The sequence below is a fragment of the Empidonax traillii genome, unplaced genomic scaffold (genome assembly GCF_003031625.1).
Source record: "Empidonax traillii isolate 1590-97213 ecotype Southwest subspecies unplaced genomic scaffold, ASM303162v1 scaffold243:size714344, whole genome shotgun sequence".
In the NCBI taxonomy this organism is placed as follows: Eukaryota; Metazoa; Chordata; class Aves; order Passeriformes; family Tyrannidae; genus Empidonax; species Empidonax traillii.
This window is the reverse complement of record NW_020955436.1, coordinates 339,377-365,048: the sequence shown is the minus strand read 5'-3', so window position 1 is coordinate 365,048 and position 25,672 is coordinate 339,377. Positions and strand designations below refer to the sequence as shown.

Below are 25,672 nucleotides of genomic sequence, written 5' to 3'. Positions count from 1 at the left end.
AGTAAACAGTAGCCTTAGCAAGGCCAATGCTCTAATCAGTCCTCAGAAAATCTGTTATCAATTCAAAAGAAAAACTTCAGCATTTAAAAAATGTAGTCACAGTCCACTTCATCTTAAACTGTGGATTTCAAAGATTCAACAGCTGAATTTTGCACATAATACATAATATACTTGTCTCTAAAACTATTTATATCAAGATAATTAGCAGGAAATATTTCTGCAATGACTGTGTTTCTAGTTTAGCAAAGCACACAACATACTTTACTAATCAAATAAGCTAACAAGAGATGAATTTTACACGCTGAATTTTAAATACTGCACTGTATAGGCTTTGAATCCAATGCAACTAGAGCTAGGCAATGGGGGGGCTGTATGGTAAATATTTACAAGCCATCTTATTGTTTGCAGTTACTCAGGGAGTCCCATACAGACCAATTACAAGAGTGACAGTAGGTTTCTATGCCAACTCCCAATGAATTATGGTAACTAATAAAAGCACCATTTCTGCTGACCTAGAAAAAAGCTCTTGAATACACCTCTATACTCTGGTATTTCCCAAGAAGCGCAGGAGAATAGGAGATTAATTAAAATGAGTGAGAAAAGAACTAAACAAGCAGGGAAAACATAAAAAGAGATGAGAAAAGAAAAATAGAGAAAAGAAAACCAAAAAAACAAGTAAGGGACAGAGAAAAGGAACAGGGAAAAGAGAAAGTAAAAATAAGAAAGAAAAAAGATGAAATTAAAATGTGATTCATCCCCATGCCCATAGCAGGGTCCTGCCCACATGCATGGTCTGGTGTTTGCCATGATCTCTCATAACTTCCATGATCACCTTCATCTTTTCTGCTTCTAGTTGAACCCTACTCAGCAACACTGACCTTTTTCAATAAGTGGAACAAAAGCACTTCTGGGACACAATTCCCTTCCTCTTGGGGAGATGCCTTATGGGTAGACATCTGTAAGAGTGTGTTCCCTCTGCTACCAACTAGAGAAGCCCGAGTAACCAGTTTAAATAAAGCTATTGAGATGCCTGAAATGAGACAATTCCCACCTTGATTTGTGTGCAACAAGTTACGTGCAGTGAATGGGCAAATATGAGTTGTATATGTTTTGTACTAAATCCAAGGTATGTGAAAACTAGGGCTCAACTTCAAACGCAGTGCATTGACCAGGACAGGTCCAGTGTTTCTGCTAAAAATTCATTTGTTTATTGTGCTCTTTTTTCTACATTCCCCCCATTATATGATATTTTCTAAATACGCCTTTGTGTCTTAAGATAAAACATCTGAAGGATTGATTTTAATTTCCATCCAAGTCACTGTTCTAGAAACAATGCTCTAAGAACAGGAATTTGACAACTGTATCATCAACTGTTTTCAAACTGTTTCCAGAAGATAAAGCTGAGTTATCACATAAATTTCAAGTTAATGGAAGAGCTATAGTCAAACTATATTTGTTCAAGTTAACGATCCTTCAATTGAATTCTAAAGTGAGAAATCCAATATGAAAATCAATGCCAGCAACACACACACACACTATCTTATCTATCTGTATCTATACCTCTGCAATCACCCACAGTGAGAACTACTTGAAAATGAAGGCCTAAGGCCACTGACCTTGGCAAGCAAGGCAAAAGGATTTAAAGAGTGTGAACTCTTTACTCTGAGTCTAAATCTTTTTTAAGCTACTCCCAAGGGGCTGACAGTATGGAAATCATGACTGAGCATGTTTTAGAAGGGTATAAAACAATGGTATATAGAAATATCATTTTCAGTACACCGCTCTTCTGTAAAAATATGCACTGTTTTTAACTTGTTTTAAAGGACTGCTCTCCAAAAATCTTCAGACAGGCTTTTCCCCATCCCAGAGATGCATTTTTAAAATGCACCTCGAATACACAAAAAGATTAGTAGCCTCTACAAAAATCACAACAATTACCCTCAGTTAGAAGAATAAATGCCTGATGGTTAATTTGGATATTGCATTTTACTGCCAGGTACTGGCAACCTTCCTGGATGTTTTTTTCTTTACATCTAATTTGTCTGAAGTACTGGACAATGGATACATTTCTTATACCATAAACATGAGGTAAAATTCAGAAAGGGAAGGCTGCAGACCTGCCTTTTGTCTTCTCATTAGCAAGTAGAAGACTTCTGCAAGGACTTGGCACCACTTGGATGTTTCAGGAGTACAATGAGGCGGCATTTGCATGGAAAGGGTCTTTGGAGCAGCTGTTTCTATACAGCATATTTCCTTTGGGTCTAGCAAATCCACAAAGGAAAATCTACTGGTATGAGCTGTTCTGTGACTCCAGACTCACCCTGCTCACAGAAAGCTGGTATGCTACTGCAGAGAGGCTGATGTCAGGACTGCTCCTGATGGCTCAGTCATGGTGAGAAGGACCAAAAGGCCACTCTGGAAGAGAGATCTCTTGCTAAAGGCAAAATTGAGACCAACTTTACATCCAGGCCTTGTTAGCTCTTTATGTCACACCACTTCCAAGAGCTACACAGATTTTTAAAAAATATGAAACAAAAAAGACAATTTTAAATATCCACATCCCTGAAGAAATTCTCTTCTGCTTCAGTGTCCAGTATTTCTCAAATACCCACAAGAGCAGCCACAGGAAGCAGTTAAGAAATAGTTACGTTGTTCCCTAAAAAACTCTATTTTTCTCTAAATACAAATGCAAGGAGATCTTTCCAGCAGTGTCTGAACATTGTATTCATTAATTAAATCTCAATTTTGACAGTTTGCAGATATGTTTTTATTTAATGTGACTCTTACATGAATTCAACCTCGAACTTGGGGGACCTATCAAAGCAAGTTATGTTAAGTAATTATACAATCTGTTTCTCCAGAGAAATGTCTGGGCTAGACAGCTGGCACTGAAACAGCAGATTAAATTTAGAACTGAAGGGCCTTACAGTGAAGGTGAATTCAGCTTTTAGTTATCTGTCAACTAAAAGCTGTACATGTTGTTAAAATAATGTGCTTTGTCCCTGAAGCAAAGTTCACTGCTATTCAAAAGGAAGATATTGAACTGTGACTTTTGCCTCTAGAAAGCTCCTATTTCTAATTCACAAGTAGCATACTAATGCCATAGGATGACCAAGACCTCTCTTTCTCAAGGTCATTTCCCCGTCCATAACATGGTACTTAAAATAGTTTTTTTTTTCATTTGCCTTAGTTATGGTACTACAGCCATGACACACCTATTCCAGAAAACAGTCAAGCCTTACAGAACGAAATCATGTCTCTTAAACTTCGACACGTTTTAATTTCAACTTCAAGTGCTCAATTAGATCACCTTGGGATATTAGACAACAGCATTTCAACTCCCCCACGACTCCTCAAAGACAAAGCACATGCATAAACCTCACAATTTTGTATTTTCCTTATATGTAACACAGCTGCATCCCGAGACCAAACATGTAGTAAAAGACAAAATCGCTGCTATAGTAATCAATCACCCAGACATGACAGATGTAACAACTGACCTTCATGAGATGCTGATTTATCCATTTTGTGAACGTCTTCTTTTGTACTTTGTCCCGCTCATCTAGAGGTAAAAGGAAAAAGAAAAGGGTTTAACAGCTCTACAAGTGATGCAGAACATTTTTTCTTTATTAAGAGATTTATAAAATATTCTAGTAAATTCTTAAAACTTAAATTTCTAAAAGCTCTAAAATGTCTAATCAAAATAATAGCACATAAATGTTTTTGCAGTACATCACAGCATGTAATGAAAAAGTTTCTTGAAGCTCCAGGTGAGTTCCTGCAGGGTGACAGCCTCACAGGTACAACAGCAGCACTACTAATAAAAATATAACTTCCTAGGAGAAATCAACTGTCACCCAAATTGTACTAAAATAGTCACGGCAAACTTTTAAGAGCTATAAATACTACTCACAGTCTCTACAATCAATTAATTACTAAAGTATTAGGCAATAGAAAATCTCTTACCATGTGAAAGCTAATTTTAATCAGTATGCTTTTCAACTGGAATATCCCTTGTTCCAACACACAGGGATGAGTTACAGCTTCAGTCAGAGAAAGGACCCTCTTTTAATTCTCTATAAAATCAACAGGGATGTCCACCAGCCCAGATATGGGACCCAGCCCCTGTCAGCAGTTTGCTCCCTGGCATGGCAGTTAGCATCACTGATTGCCCACAAAACACTGTGGAGAAATAACAGGAATAATAGACTTAGGGTAAGAAAGCATCCCACTTATGGATAGGAAGCATATACATGTATTCTACTCGGAAAACTCTTGTGCTGGAGTGGTGGTTAGTTTTTATCTCCAGCAATCTATGTAGGATCACCAGGCAGTACAACTGCTACACAGCCTGCTCACAGTCCCAGAGCTGCCCAGAACAGGAGTCACGGGGCATTAGGACCAGGACCATCTGTGCAAGCCTAAAATAGCAAGATCCCTTCAGACCCCGTACAACACAACTGCAGCTGTTTCATTGACTCAGGCTGTTTGCAGTATGGCTGAGAATGAGCTCAGGTAGCAAAACAAGACCCCTGTGCACCTATTGCCATCACTTGAAGACTGATTCAGGTCCTGTATTTTACATTTAAAAATACTGTTTTCAAGTTGGTCAAAGATAGCAATAAATAAAAATAAATTCACTGAAAGACTTTCAAGTACTTTCAAGTTTTTGGTGTGATACTGAAGTCTTTCAAAATCACATGACATCATACAAGAGTCCACACTGGGCCAAACTGAGCACTGCATGCTGTTCCTAACAGTAGTGAGAAATTACTTTCGGGGAATAAATGCAAAAACAAGACAAGTAAAAGCCTGTGAAGCCTTTATATAGTCCTCTCTTATGTGACTCACAGACTTGCTACATGCTCATACATATCTGTGCATTTAAGAGCCATAGATGCATTTTTTCCTGTTATTTTTTCCAATTCTTTTTTAACACACCTATCACTTTGATAAGCCATACCTTACTGTGACAATGAGATCTTCAGGCAGTACGTGTAGTTGTATATTTGGCTCTGTACAGAAGAGTTGCTGTTTCCTAAACCCCTTTTCCACATCACTCAAGATCTTCTAAGCTACTGGCATATACTTTTTTCCCCACTTCACAGATCTACACACTCTTATTCTACTTGAAGACTCAGAAAAGAGAAATAGACAAACTAAAGTGCAAAGCTGCACTATCAGAAAAAAAATTGGCAGATTAAGAAAACCTTTTGCTATATATACTTCCCTATAGCCTTCATCTAGCAAAACATAATTTCTGACATCAGTTATTTATTCTAATAAAGTGGAAGCTCTGATTTAGTAGATATAGAGAACAGAAAATCTCAGAAATAAGAGAAATCTAGCAACACTTTCATTTTTAACTGTTCCATTATGGGTAGCTCTTGTAAAAGGAACACAAGGTTTCTCAGCTGCAAAACTTCACAGTGTGTACAATGTGTCTTTTCTCCTAAGGTAACCTCATCTAGTTTTGATCACATAGAAGTTTACATTTTGGGAAATGGTACTGTGACAACAGTTAAAACAAAACAAAACAAAACAAACAAACAAAAACAAAAACCAGAAAACTTGAAAAAATCCACTTGTATTTTGTTAAGACTATGCAGTCACTATTAGTTTCAACTGTATTTTCAATTAAAATGCCAATATTCATAAAACAAATGATGCTTACTACTCTTGTTCCTTTTACAGATACGTATGCATTACACAAACATTCACAGAAAAATTCTGTAACTTATAGACAAGAATGTGCAATGAGGAGGAAAGCTGACACCTGTCATGTTGTGAAAAACACAAGAATTCAAGGGAGGAAAAAGAGTCACCAAAACAGAACCACAGAATATTCTGAGTTGGAAGGACCCACAAGGATCATCAAGTCCAACTCTTAAGTGAACGGCCCATGGGATTGAACGCATGACCTTGTCATAGTTAGCACCAAGTTTAAGCAACTCAGCTAATCTCAGTGTCACGCCACAACTGTGATTTTTACCAAAATACCAAATGCTTCCAGAAAGGCAAATACATACTAAGAGGAAAATACAGTGCAACAGTATTCAGTGTGCTCCAGCTCAGAGCAGAATACATGAAATCAAACTCCCCAAATGAAGTAAAAAACAGGAAAATTACTCAAAAATAGAAACACTAATTAAGGAAAGAAACCCACAGAAAGCCCCTCGAGAGAAGTTTCCCCCCAGAGAGCTCTGCCCTGTCCCGCAGGCAGCCCTGCCAGCCCAGCTCCGGGCTGCGTTACTGACCCATGCAGCACATGACTTCCACCAGCCTGGCACTCTGGTCCTTTTTGTCTTCATCAGACTGTCTCATTCCCCCCTCCAAAAGTTCAGAGCTTCTTTTCTTTTCAGGGCAGAGGAGAGCTAAGGAGTGACCAGGATTTCTCCTAGCTGACACAAAGTAGCAACACCCCTTTTTAAAAAAAACAGGAGCAAACAGCCCAATGTGCTGTCACAGCAAGCAAAACTGCGAGCCCTCTGGCTTTAACACACAATATGAAATAAATCAAGCATCTGCATTTTTTGTTTTGAACTTTCAGGTGCACTGATATACATTTGAGTACAAATGTTGAGCTTTGCAAACCAGGAAGTCTGTTTTCAATTCTACCAGCAGTGAGCAGCAAGGAAAGAGAGTCGCTGTGAACCCAGCAGCAGGAGCGCTGTTGAAGCAGAGGTATCTTAAGAATGCAGGTAAAGCAGGAGCTACAGAAAGAAAGCACACCTTCCTACGTCATCTGTTATGTAGATCACCACAAAAAACCCTCAGTGGTTAATTAATCAACTTAAGCTTGTCTGCTTTTACCTATTATTGCAGACATTAATCTGATGTATCAAACAAACTCAAAGTCTCTAGTACTTTATGTGCCTGGAAAGTGCCTCAACAAAATGTCTCCAGTCTTAACAAACTGACAGCCTACTTCATGAACTTACACTACAACACAGAAGCATCTAAAGAGGCTCTAGATTAGAATACTTGGACTTAAAAAACCGTTGCTGCAACTAAGGTCTCTTGCTCTGTGTTCTTGTCATTCCTCAACCCCAGGCGCAAGTTCAGGGGACAGATCCTTCCAATACGAATCCCTATCACTTAAATGGTTCACAGTGTCTGGAAATCAGGATAGTTTTTCTGGAAGAGAAGTTTACTAACAGGACTATACCAAAGGTGACACATGGCCTTGATGCCTCTTAGTGGTCTCCTAGGGAGAATCATAGACCCATTGAGGGTGGGAAAGACCTTTAAGATCATTAAGAGTAACAATTAAACAACTAAACCATGTCCCTAAGTGCCACACCTATATGTCTATTAAATACCTCTAAGGATGGCAACTCAGTTACTTCCCTGCACAGCCTGTTCCAATGTTCGACAACTTTTCTGTGAAGACATTCCTCCTGTGTCCAACATGAGCCTCCCTGGGTACACTAGAGGCCATTTCTTCTTGACCTGTGACTTGTTAGTTGGGAAAAGAGAGCAACACTCACGTCACTACAATCTCCTTTCAGGCAGCTGTAGAGAGCAACAAGGTCTTCCCTTAGGCTTCTTTTCTCCAGGCTAAACAGCCCCAGTTCCCTCAGCCTTTCCTCATCAGACTTGTGCTCTAGACCCTTCACCAGCTCCATTACCCTTCTCTGGACACACTCCAGAACCTCAAAGTCTTTCTTGTAGTGCAGGGTCCAGAAACAGACACAAGGTGCTGTCTCACCAGTGCCAAGTCCAGAGGGACAATCACTTCCCTTGCCCTGCTGGCTGCGCTGTTTCTGATGCAAGCGAAGATACCACTGGCCTTCTTGGCCACCTGGGCACACTCATGCTCAGCCCCTGTGGATCAGCATACACAGGTCCTTTTCCACCGGGCAGCTTTCCAGCCACTCTGCCCCCAGCCTGTAGCTTTGCATGGGGTTGCTGTGACTCCTGCAGAAGCCACTGAGTGCTCCTCTCTACCTGAAGGCATACCTGAAATCTTCTCTCAGCAACACAGCAGATGCCACCAGCTTGCATGAGCAGAACAATGCACTCTTCTCCAAACCGATGTAAGGAAATGCAAAATGAGCACGGGAATATAAACTCCTCAGTTTCCAGATGAGCTGCAAATTTCTATGCTTCTTTCTCTGATATTTTCACTGTCAGAATGAAGTCTGGAGTTCCTACACCTAGTGACAGATTTACAAAAAAAAAAAAAAAAAAATCTCCTTTTCTTTGTCAGCTTTCGGCATTGCTAAGTTGTGTTTGCTTCTCTGCTGATATTTGTTTGCCTACACGAATGGCCAGATAGTCAACAGGTTTTTCTACTTTTGTCCAGGTATTTACGAAAGCCCTGACAGGCGTTTTTTCTATTTATATAAGAAAGCTCATATAATACTCATAAAACTCACTTATATTTATATTCATGCATAAATGCACTATTTTTCTGCACAAATTGTTGCTACAATACCTATTTATATTAAACTCAAAAAACCCTGTTAAAAGAACATTATAAGGGTTGCAAAGGGAAGCACTCAAAAGTAGAGTTATAACGACCTAAAACTGGTTGTGAAACGTTAATACAACCTTCTTAGTAACACACATTATATTTAATTACATGATCATTTGGTATTTTTAAGGAGTTTACTGTCTATATCATAGAAGAAATGCTACTCTTTTAAGGAAGTTACTCAATGTGTTTCATGTTGTTATAGAATATGAAGAACCAAACCTATTCATTCATCATTTTTCAAGCTCCGAAGATGAAAATAATTTCACAATAGGTTTTCCTCTTGTATTCCTAATATTCCTTCTGTAAGCTAGACGCTGGTGCTGAAACATCACCTTCAGAAAATAGGGCATAATTAATGTATTAACTCTTGAGAAGACATTTGGTTTAGGACATTACTCAGAATCACAAACTATGTAAGAAGTAGGGGACAAATCCAATTCTCCAGTCTACGCTGAAACAAATGATCTTGGAGGCTCCTGCTTGACCAAATTTGACCTTAACTTCTCACAGGCCTTCCATGTTTGTACCAAATATTCATTCTTGCTTGTTAATTAAGAACCAGGGGACATCCAACAAACTCACCACAATCTGAAACAGTCTTCAGGAAAGTAGCATCTCAGTTCAAAAAAGTCTAGTTTGGAAAGTTAAAACGACATGTTTTTCCACAGGAAAGAGTTGAATAACCTCAATGACAGGATCTTTCATACCATTAGTGGGTATTCTTACCTATCACTGGGTTTAAACTACCCCGACCTGTAGGCCCCTTGTATATCAATTCTTACTATATGAAGCAATCATTCAGTGAAAGCCTGAAAGCCACCTCTGTTATGATGAAATGGGATTATCCTCAATCTTGTGTAGTATCCCTAATTGGATCAATTTAGGAATGAATAAAACAGAGCTCTATTCTACAGGAAATTGTATAAGCACCGACCAATGCTATGAACTGTGTGCTATTGCATCAAACTTTCATTAAGACACACAGCATATAAAATCTTCCATAATTTTGCAATGCCCTTCCAATAAATAAATTACATATATATCCTTCCTACTATAAAAATATCAAAGCTGAGTTAGCATCTGTGTTTCTAAGAAGATGACAGCTATTGTAAGGTCTTGTAGAAATGCAAAAAATTTCTGAAAAAAAAATAAACTTAGGGCTGGGGATTTTTGCATATTCAACCTCACTGCAGTAGTCAAGACAAACGAGTCCACAAGTGTAATAGCTCTGAGACCAAACCCAAACTTCTATGAAATATTTAACTAGTTAAGTGACACAGAATTAGCATGACAATATATATTCAGTATTTGTCATGAAAAATTAGGTTCTTCACTAAAGGATCTCTAAGTTCTTGTTTCTTCACCTTCAAGAGTGAAGTATTTATGGGTATTTAAGACGGTTTTCTCACAGTAAGCTAACCCGAGAATCCAGCTTCTTCTTAGGTATTTGTTTCCTCTAACAGAGAATATTTTGCTACAGATAGTGCTTTATGTTTTATATTTCAAAATAATACTTCAGGTATTTTAAGATACAATGATGCTGCAGACATCTGTCAAGTTTAAAAGCAACATTTTATATTTCGCCACCTTTGTCATTTTTTTAATTTGATCAGCTTCCCTTTGGATTTATGAAATTAGACCCCATAATATTTCTTGTTTATGTCCCTGTTGGTGTTCATATATCAGGACTGCTTGGGGAAAAGTGCTAGCAGTTTCTAGGAGTTTGTCTTGGAGACAGCATCACATTACTTCTTTTTTTAGAAGGACTGAAAGAAGGCCTTGTCAGCCAAATACAAAACAAGTGGATAACTTGAGACAGACTGGTAAGGTGCACAGTTTAAGCACAGAAGATGAAAGATACTATGGGTATGGATGTGAAGTTTCAACTACCACTGATGTGTTCCACACATACATAAGGAGGTATGAAAGATGCTGCCACTGCAGATATAAAAATGCAGCTTTTCAGAGAAAAAGGTAAGGCACAAGGTACTTCTTTCTCACTATGCTACTCCCAAATATCTGAAATTTGGAACTGATGCAGTGCCACAGAGGGTTAGGTTATGCAAGAAGAATATCCATCAGCACCAGAAAAACATAAGGGAAAAGGTTCACATCCAAAATATTTATTATTTATGTTTAAACCCTTGAAGAAAAACTTGCATTATGTGCTGGTGTTTCCATCACTGCTTGCAATACTTTTAACCACAACCTGCCCAAGAACGGGAAAAGTCCCACTAGATCTTTCTCCTACCAAGGCATTCATTACCAGCTCCTCTCAGAGAAGGGTACTGAAGTCAAACTGTGGGCTTCCCCAACTTGTCGCACAATCAACTGCTATTTTCACAAACAGAAATTTGACAATTGGCATCATCTACCCTGTGTTTTTCCAGAAAATGTATCCCACTCAATTAGTGCCCCTCTGATGAGGTCTGCATTGATATGGCAAGGTTCTTTCAACAGAATGGCTCCTCTTCTGCATATTCCTATCAGGAAAATCACTGACTTTTATAAAAAATTTCACTTTTATGTCCTGTCATATCATGTGTGTGCATAGTTATGGAAGCATTTCAAATTTACTCCCATCCTGAGCTTTGCGTTCTTACTTTAAATAGCAACTAAAATATAAATTCAGTTTAGGTCTTCTATTTTTTTTCTGGCTGTTCCAGTTATTCTGTAAGAATTTAGGTCTCTCTCCAGTTTCACTTCTTCTAAAACCCAAACAGATTTCTTACACACTGGAATGAAAGGTTACATATACAGCTGGTCTGATTACAAAGATGAATCAGAATAAAATTTTTGCCCATTTATTCTAAAATCTGATGCCCCTTCATGCTCTATTTTATTAACTCTGAACTATATGCACCACAAGATGAGGATTGAACTAGAAATTATGTGGTTTTCCTGGAATTTCAGTAGAATAAGACCAAACTAAGACCTGACTGAGAAGTTAAGGGCCTATCTTTACTATGTAAAACCCCTATTGGCTCCTACGTCATTCGAGTTCAGCCTCCATGAAATAAAAAACAATCAATGTTTAGGAAGTCTGATATATTTTTCAAAAAGAAGATTTGTATTTCTCTTTCACAAAATAGTATTGCATATTTTACTTGCCAAATCATTTCTGTGGGTATGCATTCAGCTATAAAAATGCAAATGTTTTCAGAAAAAAATCTTCTTTTAAAAAGTGAGCAATGTAATCTGTAGACTGAATGTGAACTAAATTTGGCAACAGACATAAATGCATCAAAAGCTGGCAAGTGCTCAATTTTATAGAAGTTGGGAAGAAAACACATGTTAAAAATGACAAAGACTGAAAATAAACTGAGAAACTTCAGCATTTTTTTGCATTACATTCAGTCATCGCCCATCAAGTGGGCTTCCTAATGAAGTTGTCTTGACAGCAACAGCTGCAAACAGAATTCAAAGATATCATCCTTTCATCTGTGTTTTACTTGATGCAAGTTTGTTCACCCAGCTCCAGTGACCCCCTTCAGCAGCTTCTCAGTCTTGCAAGTGAGGTAATGAAACAAAACTGGAGATTAATCGATGGAGAGAAGACATAAAATATAGAAGTTAAAATGTTGTGACCTGGAACAACACTTATTTTTGAAACTCTGCAATTCTTCATAACTAAGTACCAGGATAATCTGTTTGATTAATATGTCTACCAATTAAAATCTGAAATTAATTGCTTTGATATGTTAGCAGTATACTTCCAATTAAATTGAAAGACTTGGGAAATAAAGTCTTTAGTCACTATTTGAGGCTTTGCAAAATAAAACACAAAATACAGCATTCTGTCTTGCTACCCTGTCGTGAAAGGAATTTAGACTCATGCCCACAACAATCTGTTAATTGATTAGATGAACTTATCAAGTTCTCAAATATAGACTCAAGAATAAAATCATACCATTGGCTGCACCGTTCCTTCCAGCTGCACACACACCAGTTCATGTTTTGTTTCTTACACAAAAGACCCAATTCCATAAGCAAACTAGTAAGGACAGTTTTCCCGAGTCTGTGTAAGGTCCAGATCTAGCAGAACTCCATGAACGAAGCAGGAGAAGACTTCACTGGAGTGGAGTCTGGGGATCTCAAACTGCCCACACATCTTAGGTACACCTTGCCTCCTGGCCTCATGGAAGACCTCGGGCTCCTGTTGACAGACTCTGAAGTTCTTTAACAAGCTACTTTGGGTAATTGTAGTAAACCAGTTTTACCTGAGACCATGAATTCACACTCCAGGTCATGGACAGATTTTTCAGCTTATGAACAGCTGCTGCGGATAAACTCTTACCAGTGTCCAAATTAGCTGCTTTGCAAATATATCAGATCATGCATGACAGCATGAAGGTCAGATGTGTTTGACTAACATCAATATTCATAATCCAGACTGACATAATTGATATCAAAAGATATTTGCTGAAACAAATAGACAGAAGGCACAACACATAATATTGTTCTATAGTTTGCTAAAAAAACCCAAAATAAGACTTTTTGATATTTTTGGAGGACAGAGTTTAATCCTAATTGCAGATGATGGAGCAATCACAGAACTTCCATTGACTCTGATAGAGCTATGACCACCTTCAAAATCAAGACCACATGCAGACAAAACCACATAAAAATCAAAACTGTAAGAATGATTGGTTCACCATTTAAACTTGTGATATTCTGTAACATGCCACACTTCAACTCTACAAATGCAGGTAAACATGAAACCACAATAGGCAGTAAATAAATGCTTTGTTCTGAAAACATTCAAAAATTTGCTAATTGCACACCCATCTGGCTCAATAAGAAACTGCACTCAAAGTCTCACTTGGACCATTTTCTGCCACCAGTTTCCATCTATGCTTGAAGCAGGATGAACAATTCAACTGTCCTATGCCTGAAACACTGCATGAAATCTCTGCAGGCTTGCCTGATTTTACCATCCTACGCACACAAGATGCTACATAAAACTTAAACTACTGGAACAAGAGCTATACTGCTGGTATGATTTGCAGCAACATAAATTAGGGATTTCCACAACAATATGGAAAAAATATTGCTTTATGTGTGCAGATACAACAAAATCAAGAAGAATCCCAAAGGATGATTCATAGGGTCCCAGGCAGCCAGCACTTTGCAGCATTAGGTAGTTAAGTAGTTACCTCACAACTAATCGGAAGAGAGGTGTGAAATAAGATCAAAAAGCATTTCTTTAGTGTCTTCCAGTCCCAGGAACGAGTGTTCCAAAAGGTTTAGAACTATAGATTAAACAAGGTTTCCAGCCCCTGAAAGTTGATAGCGGAAGAATTACACAAGAAATCAATAAGACATACAAGCAGACCACAGGAGATACACAGGGAGATAATATTTCCCTTAAGAAGGAAAAAAAAAAACCAAATCAATATAGCCTTCAGCTTCCTTATTTAGTTTTTAAAAAACATCATTAACCAACTCAGATTAACTAAAGTCACATAAGAAAACATTCTTCTCCTCTGCAGCAGTACAGAGCTCCATGTCTAATTCTTTTGTGCCCAGAAAATCACTCCTGGGCAAGTACTGCACTAGCATAATACCCTGTGAACAAAACTCCCAAAGCTCAGTGACCTTCTAATGTATTTCCTTTTGAGCAGACCTCTCCCTGAAGCTCTATAGCAGGACAGAAGTTCAACTGTTGCAAAGAGCTCAACAAAGCAGAACTGCACAGATAGCAGTACTGAAAAACTATCATGAGAATTAAAGGTTTCCAATTCGATTTAATTTTCAGTATTACATTACTTCTTCCCTTTATATGAAAGAGAAGGCCCACGTGCAAATGTCAGCTCCAGCTACCAAGACACATAAAACACTCACATAGTCCAACAAAATATTCAGTAGACACTACCTTGTCCTGCAAAGTGTATCACAGCACCCCTTGACTTGTGGCTGGATCACCCCATTTTAAATTTCAAGAGTTTAAAAGAAAAAACCAACAACAAAGTTTGGTTGTTTGGTTGTTGGGTTTTTGAGTGATCAAGGAAGCTCTGATACAAATTAAAAATGGGTTTCTACACCACTAGATGACAGCTTATATTTTTTAAAATGTTGATACAAACTTTAGGAGAAATCCCACACTGGAAAGACATGCCTAATCAAACAGCAAAGGCTTAAGAGACTAAAGCCTATTTCATTAATCCAGTGCAAACTCAGGTCACAGCGATAAGCACCACTGCACTCATTTTCCCCAAGCCCCTGGAAGCCAGTAGAGATCTATGCTGACTTTCTGTACCTCTGTCCTTTGATAAAGTCCTCCTACTTTGTTTTTTACACTCTCCCTTGGAGAAAAAGCAGTGGGATACATTTCAAGAAATCCATGGAAAGGTCCTAAGAGGAGAGAAGAAAAGAAGACCCAGAAGAGCATTCCCTTTGCAAATGGTTCAGCCGGCCTTTCAGGTCCTGTGCTTCCATGACTGTACTAACTCCAGACTGCCCCAGAGCATGAAGAGCTGGAGGGAGAGCAGCAATGTTTCCATATGACAAACACCGCCTCTGAACAGCACAGTTCATAGTGCTATTGCCTCAGTACCACCTTAGACTGTGATACTTTAATGTAAGATATAAAGTACATGAATATACTCACAGGGTCAAGAGAGCTTGAAAAGAGGGAATATGAGCAGAGATCTGCTAGGTTTAGCTAAATCAGTAGGTCTTTCTGATCCTCACACATTGTGATACACTGATATTCAAGGAGATTAATTTGGTTTTTATGTGGTGTCAAAATACAGGAACATGAATCAAAATCATTCAAAAAAAAAAAATCTCACCAGCTGATGTTTACACCACAGACATATATGATATTGCTCCTCATTCATCTCCACCAGCACACTCACCCATTGTTCTCCCTTCAGTTCCAAGAACAATAAAAGATTCTCCTCCACAACAAAGAAATGTAAGAATAACTACTAGGGTGTTTTCTGTGTTGTAGGAGGACAAAGAAAACACGCTCTGGAACCACAGACTTGTAGAAATTTAATATCAACTCCCATAAAAATATAGTAATATACAAAAATAGTATAAACAAATATACTATATACAAAAATAGTAAAATATTAAAATAAAAAAGTATTCCAGCCAATTTCAAGAAAGAAAGAACTCAGTTGATTCTTGGCCTAAAGAAAACAGTTGATTCTTACAACAAGTCTACAATAATTTGGAAATTTCATTGACTGCTTTTCTTGATTATCACATAAACCCGAAGTAAATACTTTCACTAAGTTGAACTGCTGTGAGTATATTTTCTCACAAAATATCTACAGTCCTAATCCACTTCATATAGACTTACCTGTTCTTAACAAAACAAACAACCCACCTATGCTAGTAAAAGAAGTAAACCACAATTTCATAATGTGGCTATGCTGGTGCAATTAAGTTAAGTGTAAGAGCTGTCAACTCAGGATAGAAAAGGAAATAATAGTGCTAACTTAGTCACACATAAGTTACCCTGCAATAATTATCACTCTTTCTGAAAATTAATTTCCACATATGAACACCTAATTAAAACGGCATATTTTATTCAATTAGTCTTTTCCTTCCCACATTCATGGCCATATATACTGATTAAGAAAATACAGTAAGTACCATTTGAATCATCCATTATGATGATGCAAAATTTATCAAATCCTGCAATAATACTAAAGCTTATTGAACTCAGTGGAGCTTTGGGATGATATCAGGGCAGGTGCTTGTTTCTTCATTAAACTTACTAGAACCACCTAAATGCCCCTTCCCATCTAACTGCACCACCACAACCAGCCTGTTAGGGATTCTACTCAGTGGTGCAGGCACCAAGGGAGCAATGAAGGAGCTGGGACACCTTTGTTCTTCTGATCCCCTGGAATTTGGGACACCTAAACTCACAAGGTCCATGGACCTCTGATGACTATGTAATTACCAGCTCTCTGCTGTCCCACAGATAAGACAAGTGTCACCAAAGACTGAAATTTTAAGGTTTCAAGGAGATGAAAAGGTCACTTCTAGAACTCACTGCCTTGCATAAAGAACAGTTGATAAGGAACAACACAAGAACTACAGGGAAAGGGAGTTTTGAAAAGGGTACTCTCTGAAGAATAAGAAAAATTTAAGGAATGAGAAATGATATGGCAGAGAGAGCTGTGAGTGCTACTGGAGATAAAGGCAAGAAACTGGTATGTTAAAAAGCAGAAGAAGAGGATTCCAGGACAGTAATACACAGAATATAATGATTTCAGTGAACACACACGCTGAAATAACTGGTCAAGTTTGGCATCTGGAATAGCAAGAAGATGGATCCTGTGGCAGTCAGTACAGGACTTAGATCCCTCTGGAGATCAGCTTATGCTGCATGCACAGAAAGAAAGGCAAGCTTCCAGAAAAACGCCTTAGTCTGACACTACAGAATACAGGCTCGAGAGAAGAGTCGCATGTTTCAGCCTTAGCGACTGTAAGTGCCCTCAACCGTGACCAAAATAAAAGAAAAAAACAAGGTGGTTGTACTTGGGAAAGTTTGTGGATCAACATAACAAAGTTTTATTTTGGCTGTATTTCACTCAAGGGAGTGATAAGGCAAACAGGAAATACAAGAGATGGGGCAAACCATAACTGAATCATCTTCACTATAGCAACAGATAAAGTCACAAGGATGCGTAAGACTGCCCAGAAATACCAAATGGGAGGTAAGACAACCAAGAGGCCAACACAGTCTCAAAGGAGTAAGGAAAATAAGGACAAGAAGGACCCCGTTCAAGGAAAAAAATCACTGGAACAACCACAGAACCACAGAGACAGGAAAAAAAAAAAAAAAAAAAAATAGGGGGGGAAGAAGGGAAGCACAGTTAATTGTTTCAGTATAGTCACAGAGGTCAAATGAGGTGAAGAAGAATTTAAAAACACAAAGTGAATACACGGCTCTAAATGTGTTAAAACATTCTCTGGAAATAAACAAAACAGTAACATGTAAAATCTCAGCTGAATGACGGCTTTTACACATTATTTAATATTTGCAATATTTAATTAGATTTAATATTAGATCTTTCTCACAAGTCCAGAAATAAAAACAGTGGCATTCCCCAGAAACTGAGTAAAAATGTAGTCTCTTTTACAAAGTCTGTTGAAACAAACAAAGCAACCAACCAACCCTGCATATACATCTCAGCCCCACTACTCAGTGACAAAATTCTACATTTCAGAGAGTTCACAATTCTCTTTTCCTAATTTATTCTTTGCAAAGCAGAAGTTACTAAAATAGCCGCATTGCTGATGTATCTGAAAAAGAAAGGTGGGGAGGTTTGTCATCTAAGATCACCTACTTAACAGAAGAACTATCCCTAAAAAAAAGATATAAAGTACATTTAAAATTGATGCAGAGCCTTACTGTTTTTATGAAAGATTCAGAGAGTTTTGAACCAAGAACATAAATCAAAAATTATCAGCAAAAAATTATTAGCAAAATGTACACTTGTCTAATCAGAGTTATCATTTTACATGTGGCCACAATCATACTGCCAATTTAAACTGTCTCTTCTGTGTGTGACCATATGAGTTTACAAAATGCAAGTGCCAGGCTGATATTCAGCTATAAATCACCACCAACTCTGTAGGCCCAGTAAAAAAAACATACATTTTTTCCTCCTGAGACTTCTCCTTAATACCTCTGCTGGGACAATCTTAAAAACTAAAACAATAGGAACACAACCCATCTGATCTAACCTCGGAAGTCTATAGTATGGAGGCATCCAACTAAAGGAGTCAACAGGATTTCTTCTTAAGCCAAAAAGAAAAACAAGCTCTTTCAGGACTATCTTTGATCTGCTAATGACAAAAAACAGACCTACACAGCTAACTCCTTCAAATATCTCCATCTGTTCTGAAGAACCCAACTGAAAACCCAAAGCAAACTCCAACTCTTGAATTGGAAGTGAGCCTAAAAGAAAAAACAAAACACTTAAATCACTTAAATTTACAAGTGTTTGATTTTGCAATTTGTACAATTAACATTTTTAATCCATTTCACATGCTTTATTACTGTTAAGTCTTAAATTATTAAGTCACTTGAACACTTTCAGTAAAAGGCAAAGTATAAAATCAATAAAATTTTGTTTCTAGACACAATGTGTACGGATATTACTTTTCTTTTTTTTAACAGCACGGGAGTTTCAATTATTTGAAGTGCTTGTGCCCACAAGCTGGGTGAGTGCTAACAGAGCTTGAAGGGGCTTCCAGCGCCCTTCAGATCTGAAGAACAAGAAGCACACAAATAGTTTGCATATCTTGTCATACCTTTACATCATACTATGACAAATTCCACTATAAACTGTACTGATACATTAGCTACCCCAATTCTGCTTCCAAAATTACTGTACTGGAGAACCCCAAAAGATCCATCTTCCAGATTTAGCTACCTAGCCAGAAGCAGAAAGGTATTCAGATTTCACATGAATTACAATACCCAAATGAGTGTGCTTGTATAACACCTCTCTTCAGGAAGTGACTGTACTCTTTATAAGTTCCACCTTCCTTTGCTCTAAAATGATTAATTTTGAGTCCTTCAACCCCAAAGGCTTCAAAATAAACTGTAGCCAAATTTTCAGTTTCACTCTCACGTTTTAAAAGCCATAATATATAGTCAGTCCCAACTCAGCAAAACAAATAATTCACTAAAAGTCCAACAGTCAGTTTCTGTTCCCATAGAACTAAAATAATGCATATGCTGACTTTTGTGGTAGCTGCTTTTCTTCACTCTTGCAATTTGAATTTTTGTTATATTTCATTTAATCTGATGGAGAAGGATGGAAAACAGTATGGCAGAACACCAAGAATCACCATCTTCTCTTGGAACTCTGAAGTCTATAATCATGTACTTCAAGCTCACCAACAAAAAATATAGATAGACAAAAATCATGAAAAACACAACTAGAACACAAATATTTGAGAAAATTCTGAGTCCTGGGAAGAACTATAAATCAGACTATAGACTGATCTACCACCTAGTCACTGTGATGACTGCATTCCATGTTGCCTGGCTCTGTCTAAATCTTCAAAGATCTATAACTCAGTTGGGGATTCGTGCCATAAGAGGAGATGAAATATAACCTTAAGAAGTCTAAAGTACTCCAAGACAGGGAAGACACAAGCCAATGGAGACAGGATGACAGCAAGGGGTGCAGGCTGAATGACATGCCACCTGCCTGTCCCAGGCAGCGGGATTGATTACCACCACTGGGGTTGCCAAGCCAAAATTTGCCTCTCCATCCAAGTTAGGTTATATTTATAGTATTTGAAAATATTACTGTACTATTAATGGATTATGTACTATTAATGGATTATGTCCTAATAGTTTTTTATTATCTTTGCAATATAGAATTAACAGTGCTTTTATACACAGGGATTTTACACCCTAAAAGCAGAAATCACATGCTAAGTAAGAACAATCATGAACCTTAGTTAGTTCATGATCTGAAGACCTTGCACCCTGACAGGTGACAGCCAAGCACCAGGTCAAGGAGGGTTCCTGGCATGCAAGGTTGTGTGATGAAAGCAAACAGGTGACAACAATGACCACAAAGGAGAGAAGGGGCTCTCAGAACAGCCCACAGCAGCAATAATGCAAAAGGAAACTAAACCATGTATTCATCCCCAGAGAAGATCTGCCTTCTCACTTACATTTGTTATTCAAATAGGAAGGAAACACACCCCTGCAACAGATGGATGGACAAAGTTGTCAGAACCACGCTCCTGAAACCAAGAGCAAACCTCTGTGAAGGCTGACAGCACAAGGACTGGCTTAAGCAGGCCTGTTCTCTTACATGTGTAGTTGCATACGTAAGATCCGGCTTTGATTTGTCCTTAATACTATGGTGACATACAAGAAAAACCACAAACCGAGCTGAGTTTATTAAGTCAAAATAGATGTTTTGCAGCTTGCAGGTAAGGCCATGACCAAAACAGCCAGAGGGAATATGGAAGGGCATAAAGGAGGTCAGGTTATGGCACCTGGTCACATAGGTCAGCCACTGAGCAGGACACTCCCCAGCTGAACTGCTGCATTACCCACACTACCTTACTGAAAGGAAAGCCATGTGCCACTTAAGAGTGCCTATATGTCTCACAGTCCTTTAAAAGGAGAAGCTCTTTTTTTCCTCCAAAAGCTGAGAGTCCAAAGCTTGGCTTGTAAGCCACAAATAGTTACTGCCCGAGGTAAAAGGATCAAATGAATTACTGTCTGGAATAACTGTAACAAAATAAGATACAGTCTGCCTAGTCACAAGATGCTGACAAGATGTGAAGTACTTGATTTTACAGTACTATAGTAGCGGGTGCAACTACAGTTTGGGATAGAGAGGAATTTATTTTCAGTTGCATAGGATTTTGTTAATGCCACATTCTGCACATCAGGATTGCTTTACATTTGCTGCAGCAAATTCAACCTTACAAAAATTGTGTTCTTTTATGTAAGGTACAGGTACAAAAGAGTAACAGACCTGATTAAATGATCCCATAGAAAATTAGCAATATTTTCAGCCAATAACAATGAAGAAGGTATGAACAAAACAACTTCACAAAGATGCTCCATGAACCACACAGAGACATGATCCAGTAAAGCCCCAACACAGAGAACTGAAACTGTTCCCATACCAGAATGGGACTATATATTTCATAGCCATAAACTGCTAAGAGGAGTATCAATTCTTGTGAGTCATGAAAGAATATTAGACCCAGAGTTGTACAGACTAGAAACCTGAAACAAGGAATAATTGGGGCAGATGCTGCAGCAGTCCATGACTTGGAAACCAGTGAGTAGAACAAGATCTTTCAAGCAAAAGTCCAGGACATTTGCGCTAGAAGAACTATTTTCAATGTTGTATTTTATTGGTAAAAAAGTAAAGATTACTGAATATTAACAATCAAAAGGTAAAGAAAACACAAAAGGTAAAATGGCAAATAAATGCTGTGTAACAGCCAGGCTTGGCACCACTGTCTTTGTAGAGGTAAACATTTTATAGACTAATTGCTTAATGAGGTTGTACCCAATCACAAAATGCAAAACTACAATATTTATTGACATTATAAATCTTAAAGGCTGGATTGAAGACCAGTCTCCCAGGATGATCAGTATTTTCTTGGACCAATTACACAGTGCTGAGAACTGCCACCAAAATCTCAGAGGGATACATGACATTGCTACAGACAGAGAAGCTTACTGAGAAAACCATGATTTTGTAAAGCATTATGTAGAATGGTGGGCACAGCAGAAGTTCTGACTTCTGCAAAAATACAATTATTTATGAAGAAACTAATTCCTAAAGATTGGCTCTGACAATGTTCCTAGGGAGATAAAAAAAAAAAAATTTAAAAAATGAACCCAACTCTGTCTTTAATTCTTTCTTTCAGGCCTTCACTGGACTGACAGATCCAAATCAGCAGGACTCTGGATGTGTTCACAAGCATAATTCTGTCCATGAGTTTCAAGGATACCCTTTTTTTTTTTTTTAAATCACACTGCCTACAGCAAAGACATTCCTCATTTTCTGGAACTCATAAGCACTGTAGGTGTGATGGATCTTGTCTCTCCAAACGCCACCCCAGAACAGCTGCACAAAGCCTCTGACTAATATGGGGCAAGAATGTCACTCTACATTTAACAGCTCCAGTTACACCAGAACAGCAATAGTTAAAATATTCACTTCTAGGCAGCTTGCTGGGTTACAGGTTGAGATTTATGGTAAATAAAGTGAAAAACTCAACTGTAAGGGAAAAAAAAAATCAGAATCATTAAGGAAAAATAAATTCATGCTTGCAATGCTAAAAATAACACAGATGAGTCATGGTTACCAATAGCAAATGGAAGCTCATGCCCTGTTCAAAGTGGCTAGTTTAGGCATCTTCAGAAAGAAACATTATAAATACACAAACACACCCACTTCCAAAATAAATCCCTTGAAAATAAAACAAAAATCTGAAACTTAAATCAGAAATTAAGTCATAATAAATAAAAAGCAGTAACATGTCCATTGGTCCTCAGTTATATATATTTAGGAAACTGCCAGTACAGTGGAGGACTAGTGGACATATTTAATGTTCACACAGTATTTTGTGAACACACTGGAAAACCTTTAACCTGCACTGAATACACATAAATAAGTAGACAGTTAAAAATAAGTATTTTAGTTTGAAAGAGAGTAATGATAAAGGGGTCAAAGCTATTCATGTCACCTCCCCACAGACAGCATGCCCTCTGCTCATGCCTGTAGGCATCTGATAAGCAGGTGCCAGGGTACTCTAATGGTTGCACCCCATTATTTCACTGGGCCCTGTCTCTGCAATACAGCATGACCTGTATTTCACTTTTCTGTCTTCACACAACTAAGTGAGGCAATAGAAAGTTAGAAGACAGAAGACAGGGAAAAGATAACATATTTTATTGTATTTCTTTGTTAGTACTATGGTAGTGACTGCCTTCCATTGTGCAAAGTACCCAAAAATATAGGAACGGGCACCTATTGCAAATTTATTTCTTAAATCTTTAGGTCACACTTCTGCAAGAACTGTTTCAAACTAAAGTCCCTCCAGAGAAAAGTTTAAAGGAAGTAAGTGAAAATAATCTTACAGCTCCATCTGTACTTCTCCTTGTACCACCCAGTCAGCACCGATTACAGAAAGCAAAGCAAGATGAAGCAACACAGTTTCTACTCAAGAGCATATATATATATATTTGCAAAAGTATATATTTATTTTATACATTAATAAAAATTAATATAAATTTAATATATGTATATATAATAAAAATAAAACTCCAGGTTGTTTTGCAATGGGATCATTGAAGAGAAATGCAATTCCAGAATGAAATAGCAAAGCCCCTTCTCCAGAAATCTTTTTTCAAAGAACTTCTCCCTCCAATACCAATTTTAGCATAGAATTTTATAGTTTTAATAACTATGGTGCAAGGCCCATTAGCAGAAAAAAAATTCAACTGGTTTGGGAAATAAACAAGACAGAAAGCCACAGCTCAGCCATATACCCAATCCTCATTCATTCAGAATATTCCCACAAGGTCCAGGATGCCTCAGTCAGGTATAGCCCTCTGAACTAGCTCATAGCACAAGTCTTGATTTCCATGACCAGTGCTGTAACTTTTTTAACTTTGCAATTTCCAAAATGCTACTTTTTTTTTTTTCAGCAATACTCCCAATTCTCACACCTACAGAATAAATTGGAAGGAGGGAGCACCAGCTTCAGAAGCAGTCAAGAAATGAGACAAATTTAAAAAGAATATTTTAAACTAATCTCACCTAACTTGATGAACACCAACACCTTATGTTATTCCAGTTTAAACTGAATGTACAGACAAACTAGATAACAGTGGATTATGATCAATGAAAAAAAATCATTCTTCCAGAGTCAGCTTCTCCATGTGAGGAATCCTGTAACTGTAGTTATAGACAAGCCTTTTAAATCCTGCAGTTCAATTTTAATGAGTGCTATTAACATTTAGTTTGTTTTAAAGAACTATTCATGTTGTCTGGCCCACATTTGGCCAGACCTAACTGTAAAGATTCATTGTAATTTTTATCTCAGATTTGCAACTTTCATCTTACCAATTTCTATTCCAAGTCAGAGTGCTGATTTGCAATCATATAGTCTTTTAACTTAAAACCAGGAAAAAAAACATTAAACTAGTCCACTAAGAGACTAGGGTCTTCTCTCTCTACCAGTAGTCTGATGAAGCAAATTATGACAGTAAAAAGGCCTTTGCCTGCTACACAGAACAGCCATGAAAGGAGGATGACACATGCTGTCTGCAGTTTCAATGTATTTTTGGACAGAAAAACTGAGTGCAGATCAAGTTTTCCTGGGCTTGGCTTCCAGAAGTATTCTTCAAAGCCCTCTCTCTACCTACTGCTGCAGCTCTTCTCATTCCTCCTCTGCAAGTGTCTGGCCTTCTGTGACTCTGCTTACCTCCCCCCGCCATCTTCTCCTTCTAAATGTCCTATTTTTGATCTCCCTGCTCCCTCCACCATACTGATGCTTCTCCCTCCCTGTTTTTTGACAGTCAATTGCCATTGCTTCTCTGTGTTGGTATCCTTTTGATGCCCCTATCTCTACACTATTTCATTAGCTCCTTGTTCCTGTTTTAAACCTCTCCATCTACTGCACTCCTCATCCAAAGAGGATGTGCCCCTTTTTCTCCATGGTACATGAGAGTCAGCAGAAAGAGCAGATACACAAGAGACAACTTTGCAGATATAATGTAATTGAGATGCTCAGCATGGAATTACCACAGCTCCACCTACAAAACATGGATTAACCACGTCCTAGAGGTGAGTGTGAGACAGCTGTGCTGTGTCAAAGCCAACAGATAAGCTCTTGAAAAAGCACATCACATTTCGTCCTGAATTTTACAGCCATGAGGTTGTAACTTTCTTAGAGCAATCATTTAATTAATTTTTAATTACTTGCAGCACAAAGTTCTTTTATTATTCCTCATTTTAAAAGCCAATGTTCTCCCATTTCCTATAAATTGTTTAGGTGTTTACAGATGTTAACTTCGTCTTTTCATTTTAGTTCACTGCAGCAGAACATCATCTGGCTGCACACATGCTGTTATTAAAGATTATGGCAGCAGTGTTTACTACTAGTAAACAAAATGATTTGTTTATGTTTGTTCTTTGCCACAAAAGCTAAACTACTTTAAATTATGATCACTCAATCACTCCAAACTCGTCTCTTTTCCTTGCAAAACTAGGTACCACCATTTTCTTTGGCTTTTTCAACAGCTTTTTTTCTCCAAGTGCACTTGCAAACAGAAATAACAGCCCTCTTGCACTTTTCTAACTACGAAAACAGGCTTGATTTAGGTGAAGGCTTCTGCCACTGCTCCCTCTGACTCTCACTCAGAGAATTAATTAGCACAGTGCCAATATATGTTGTCTGCAGCACAGCTCATCCAGTAGTCCCATCTCCAGCTCAAGGCAGAGGAGAGGAAAAGGGAACATCCCTGCTTGGGCTCCAGGAGTGACAGTGAACAAGCCACCCAAGACAGAGTGAAAGGTTAAAGTGACCTTGTCTCACTGCAGCTGTAAAGCAGATCACACCTTGCAGAAGAAATTAAAACAAATGGAAACATGTTCTCGTTGAAGTAGTCCAAGAAGGAGAAATGACTTTATCTTGGCGCCAGAAAGGGGCATC

At 38.0% G+C, this 25,672-nt stretch overlaps 1 protein-coding gene across 1 annotated transcript in view; it reads right to left on the bottom strand.

The window, feature by feature from the left end:
- Positions 1-25,672, bottom strand: part of DST (dystonin) — a 303,925-nt gene that overhangs the window by 206,016 nt on the left and 72,237 nt on the right. Inside the window, 1 exon segment of the mRNA XM_027888673.1 lies at positions 3,501-3,562. Within this exon segment, the coding sequence (XP_027744474.1) occupies positions 3,501-3,562 (62 nt within the window).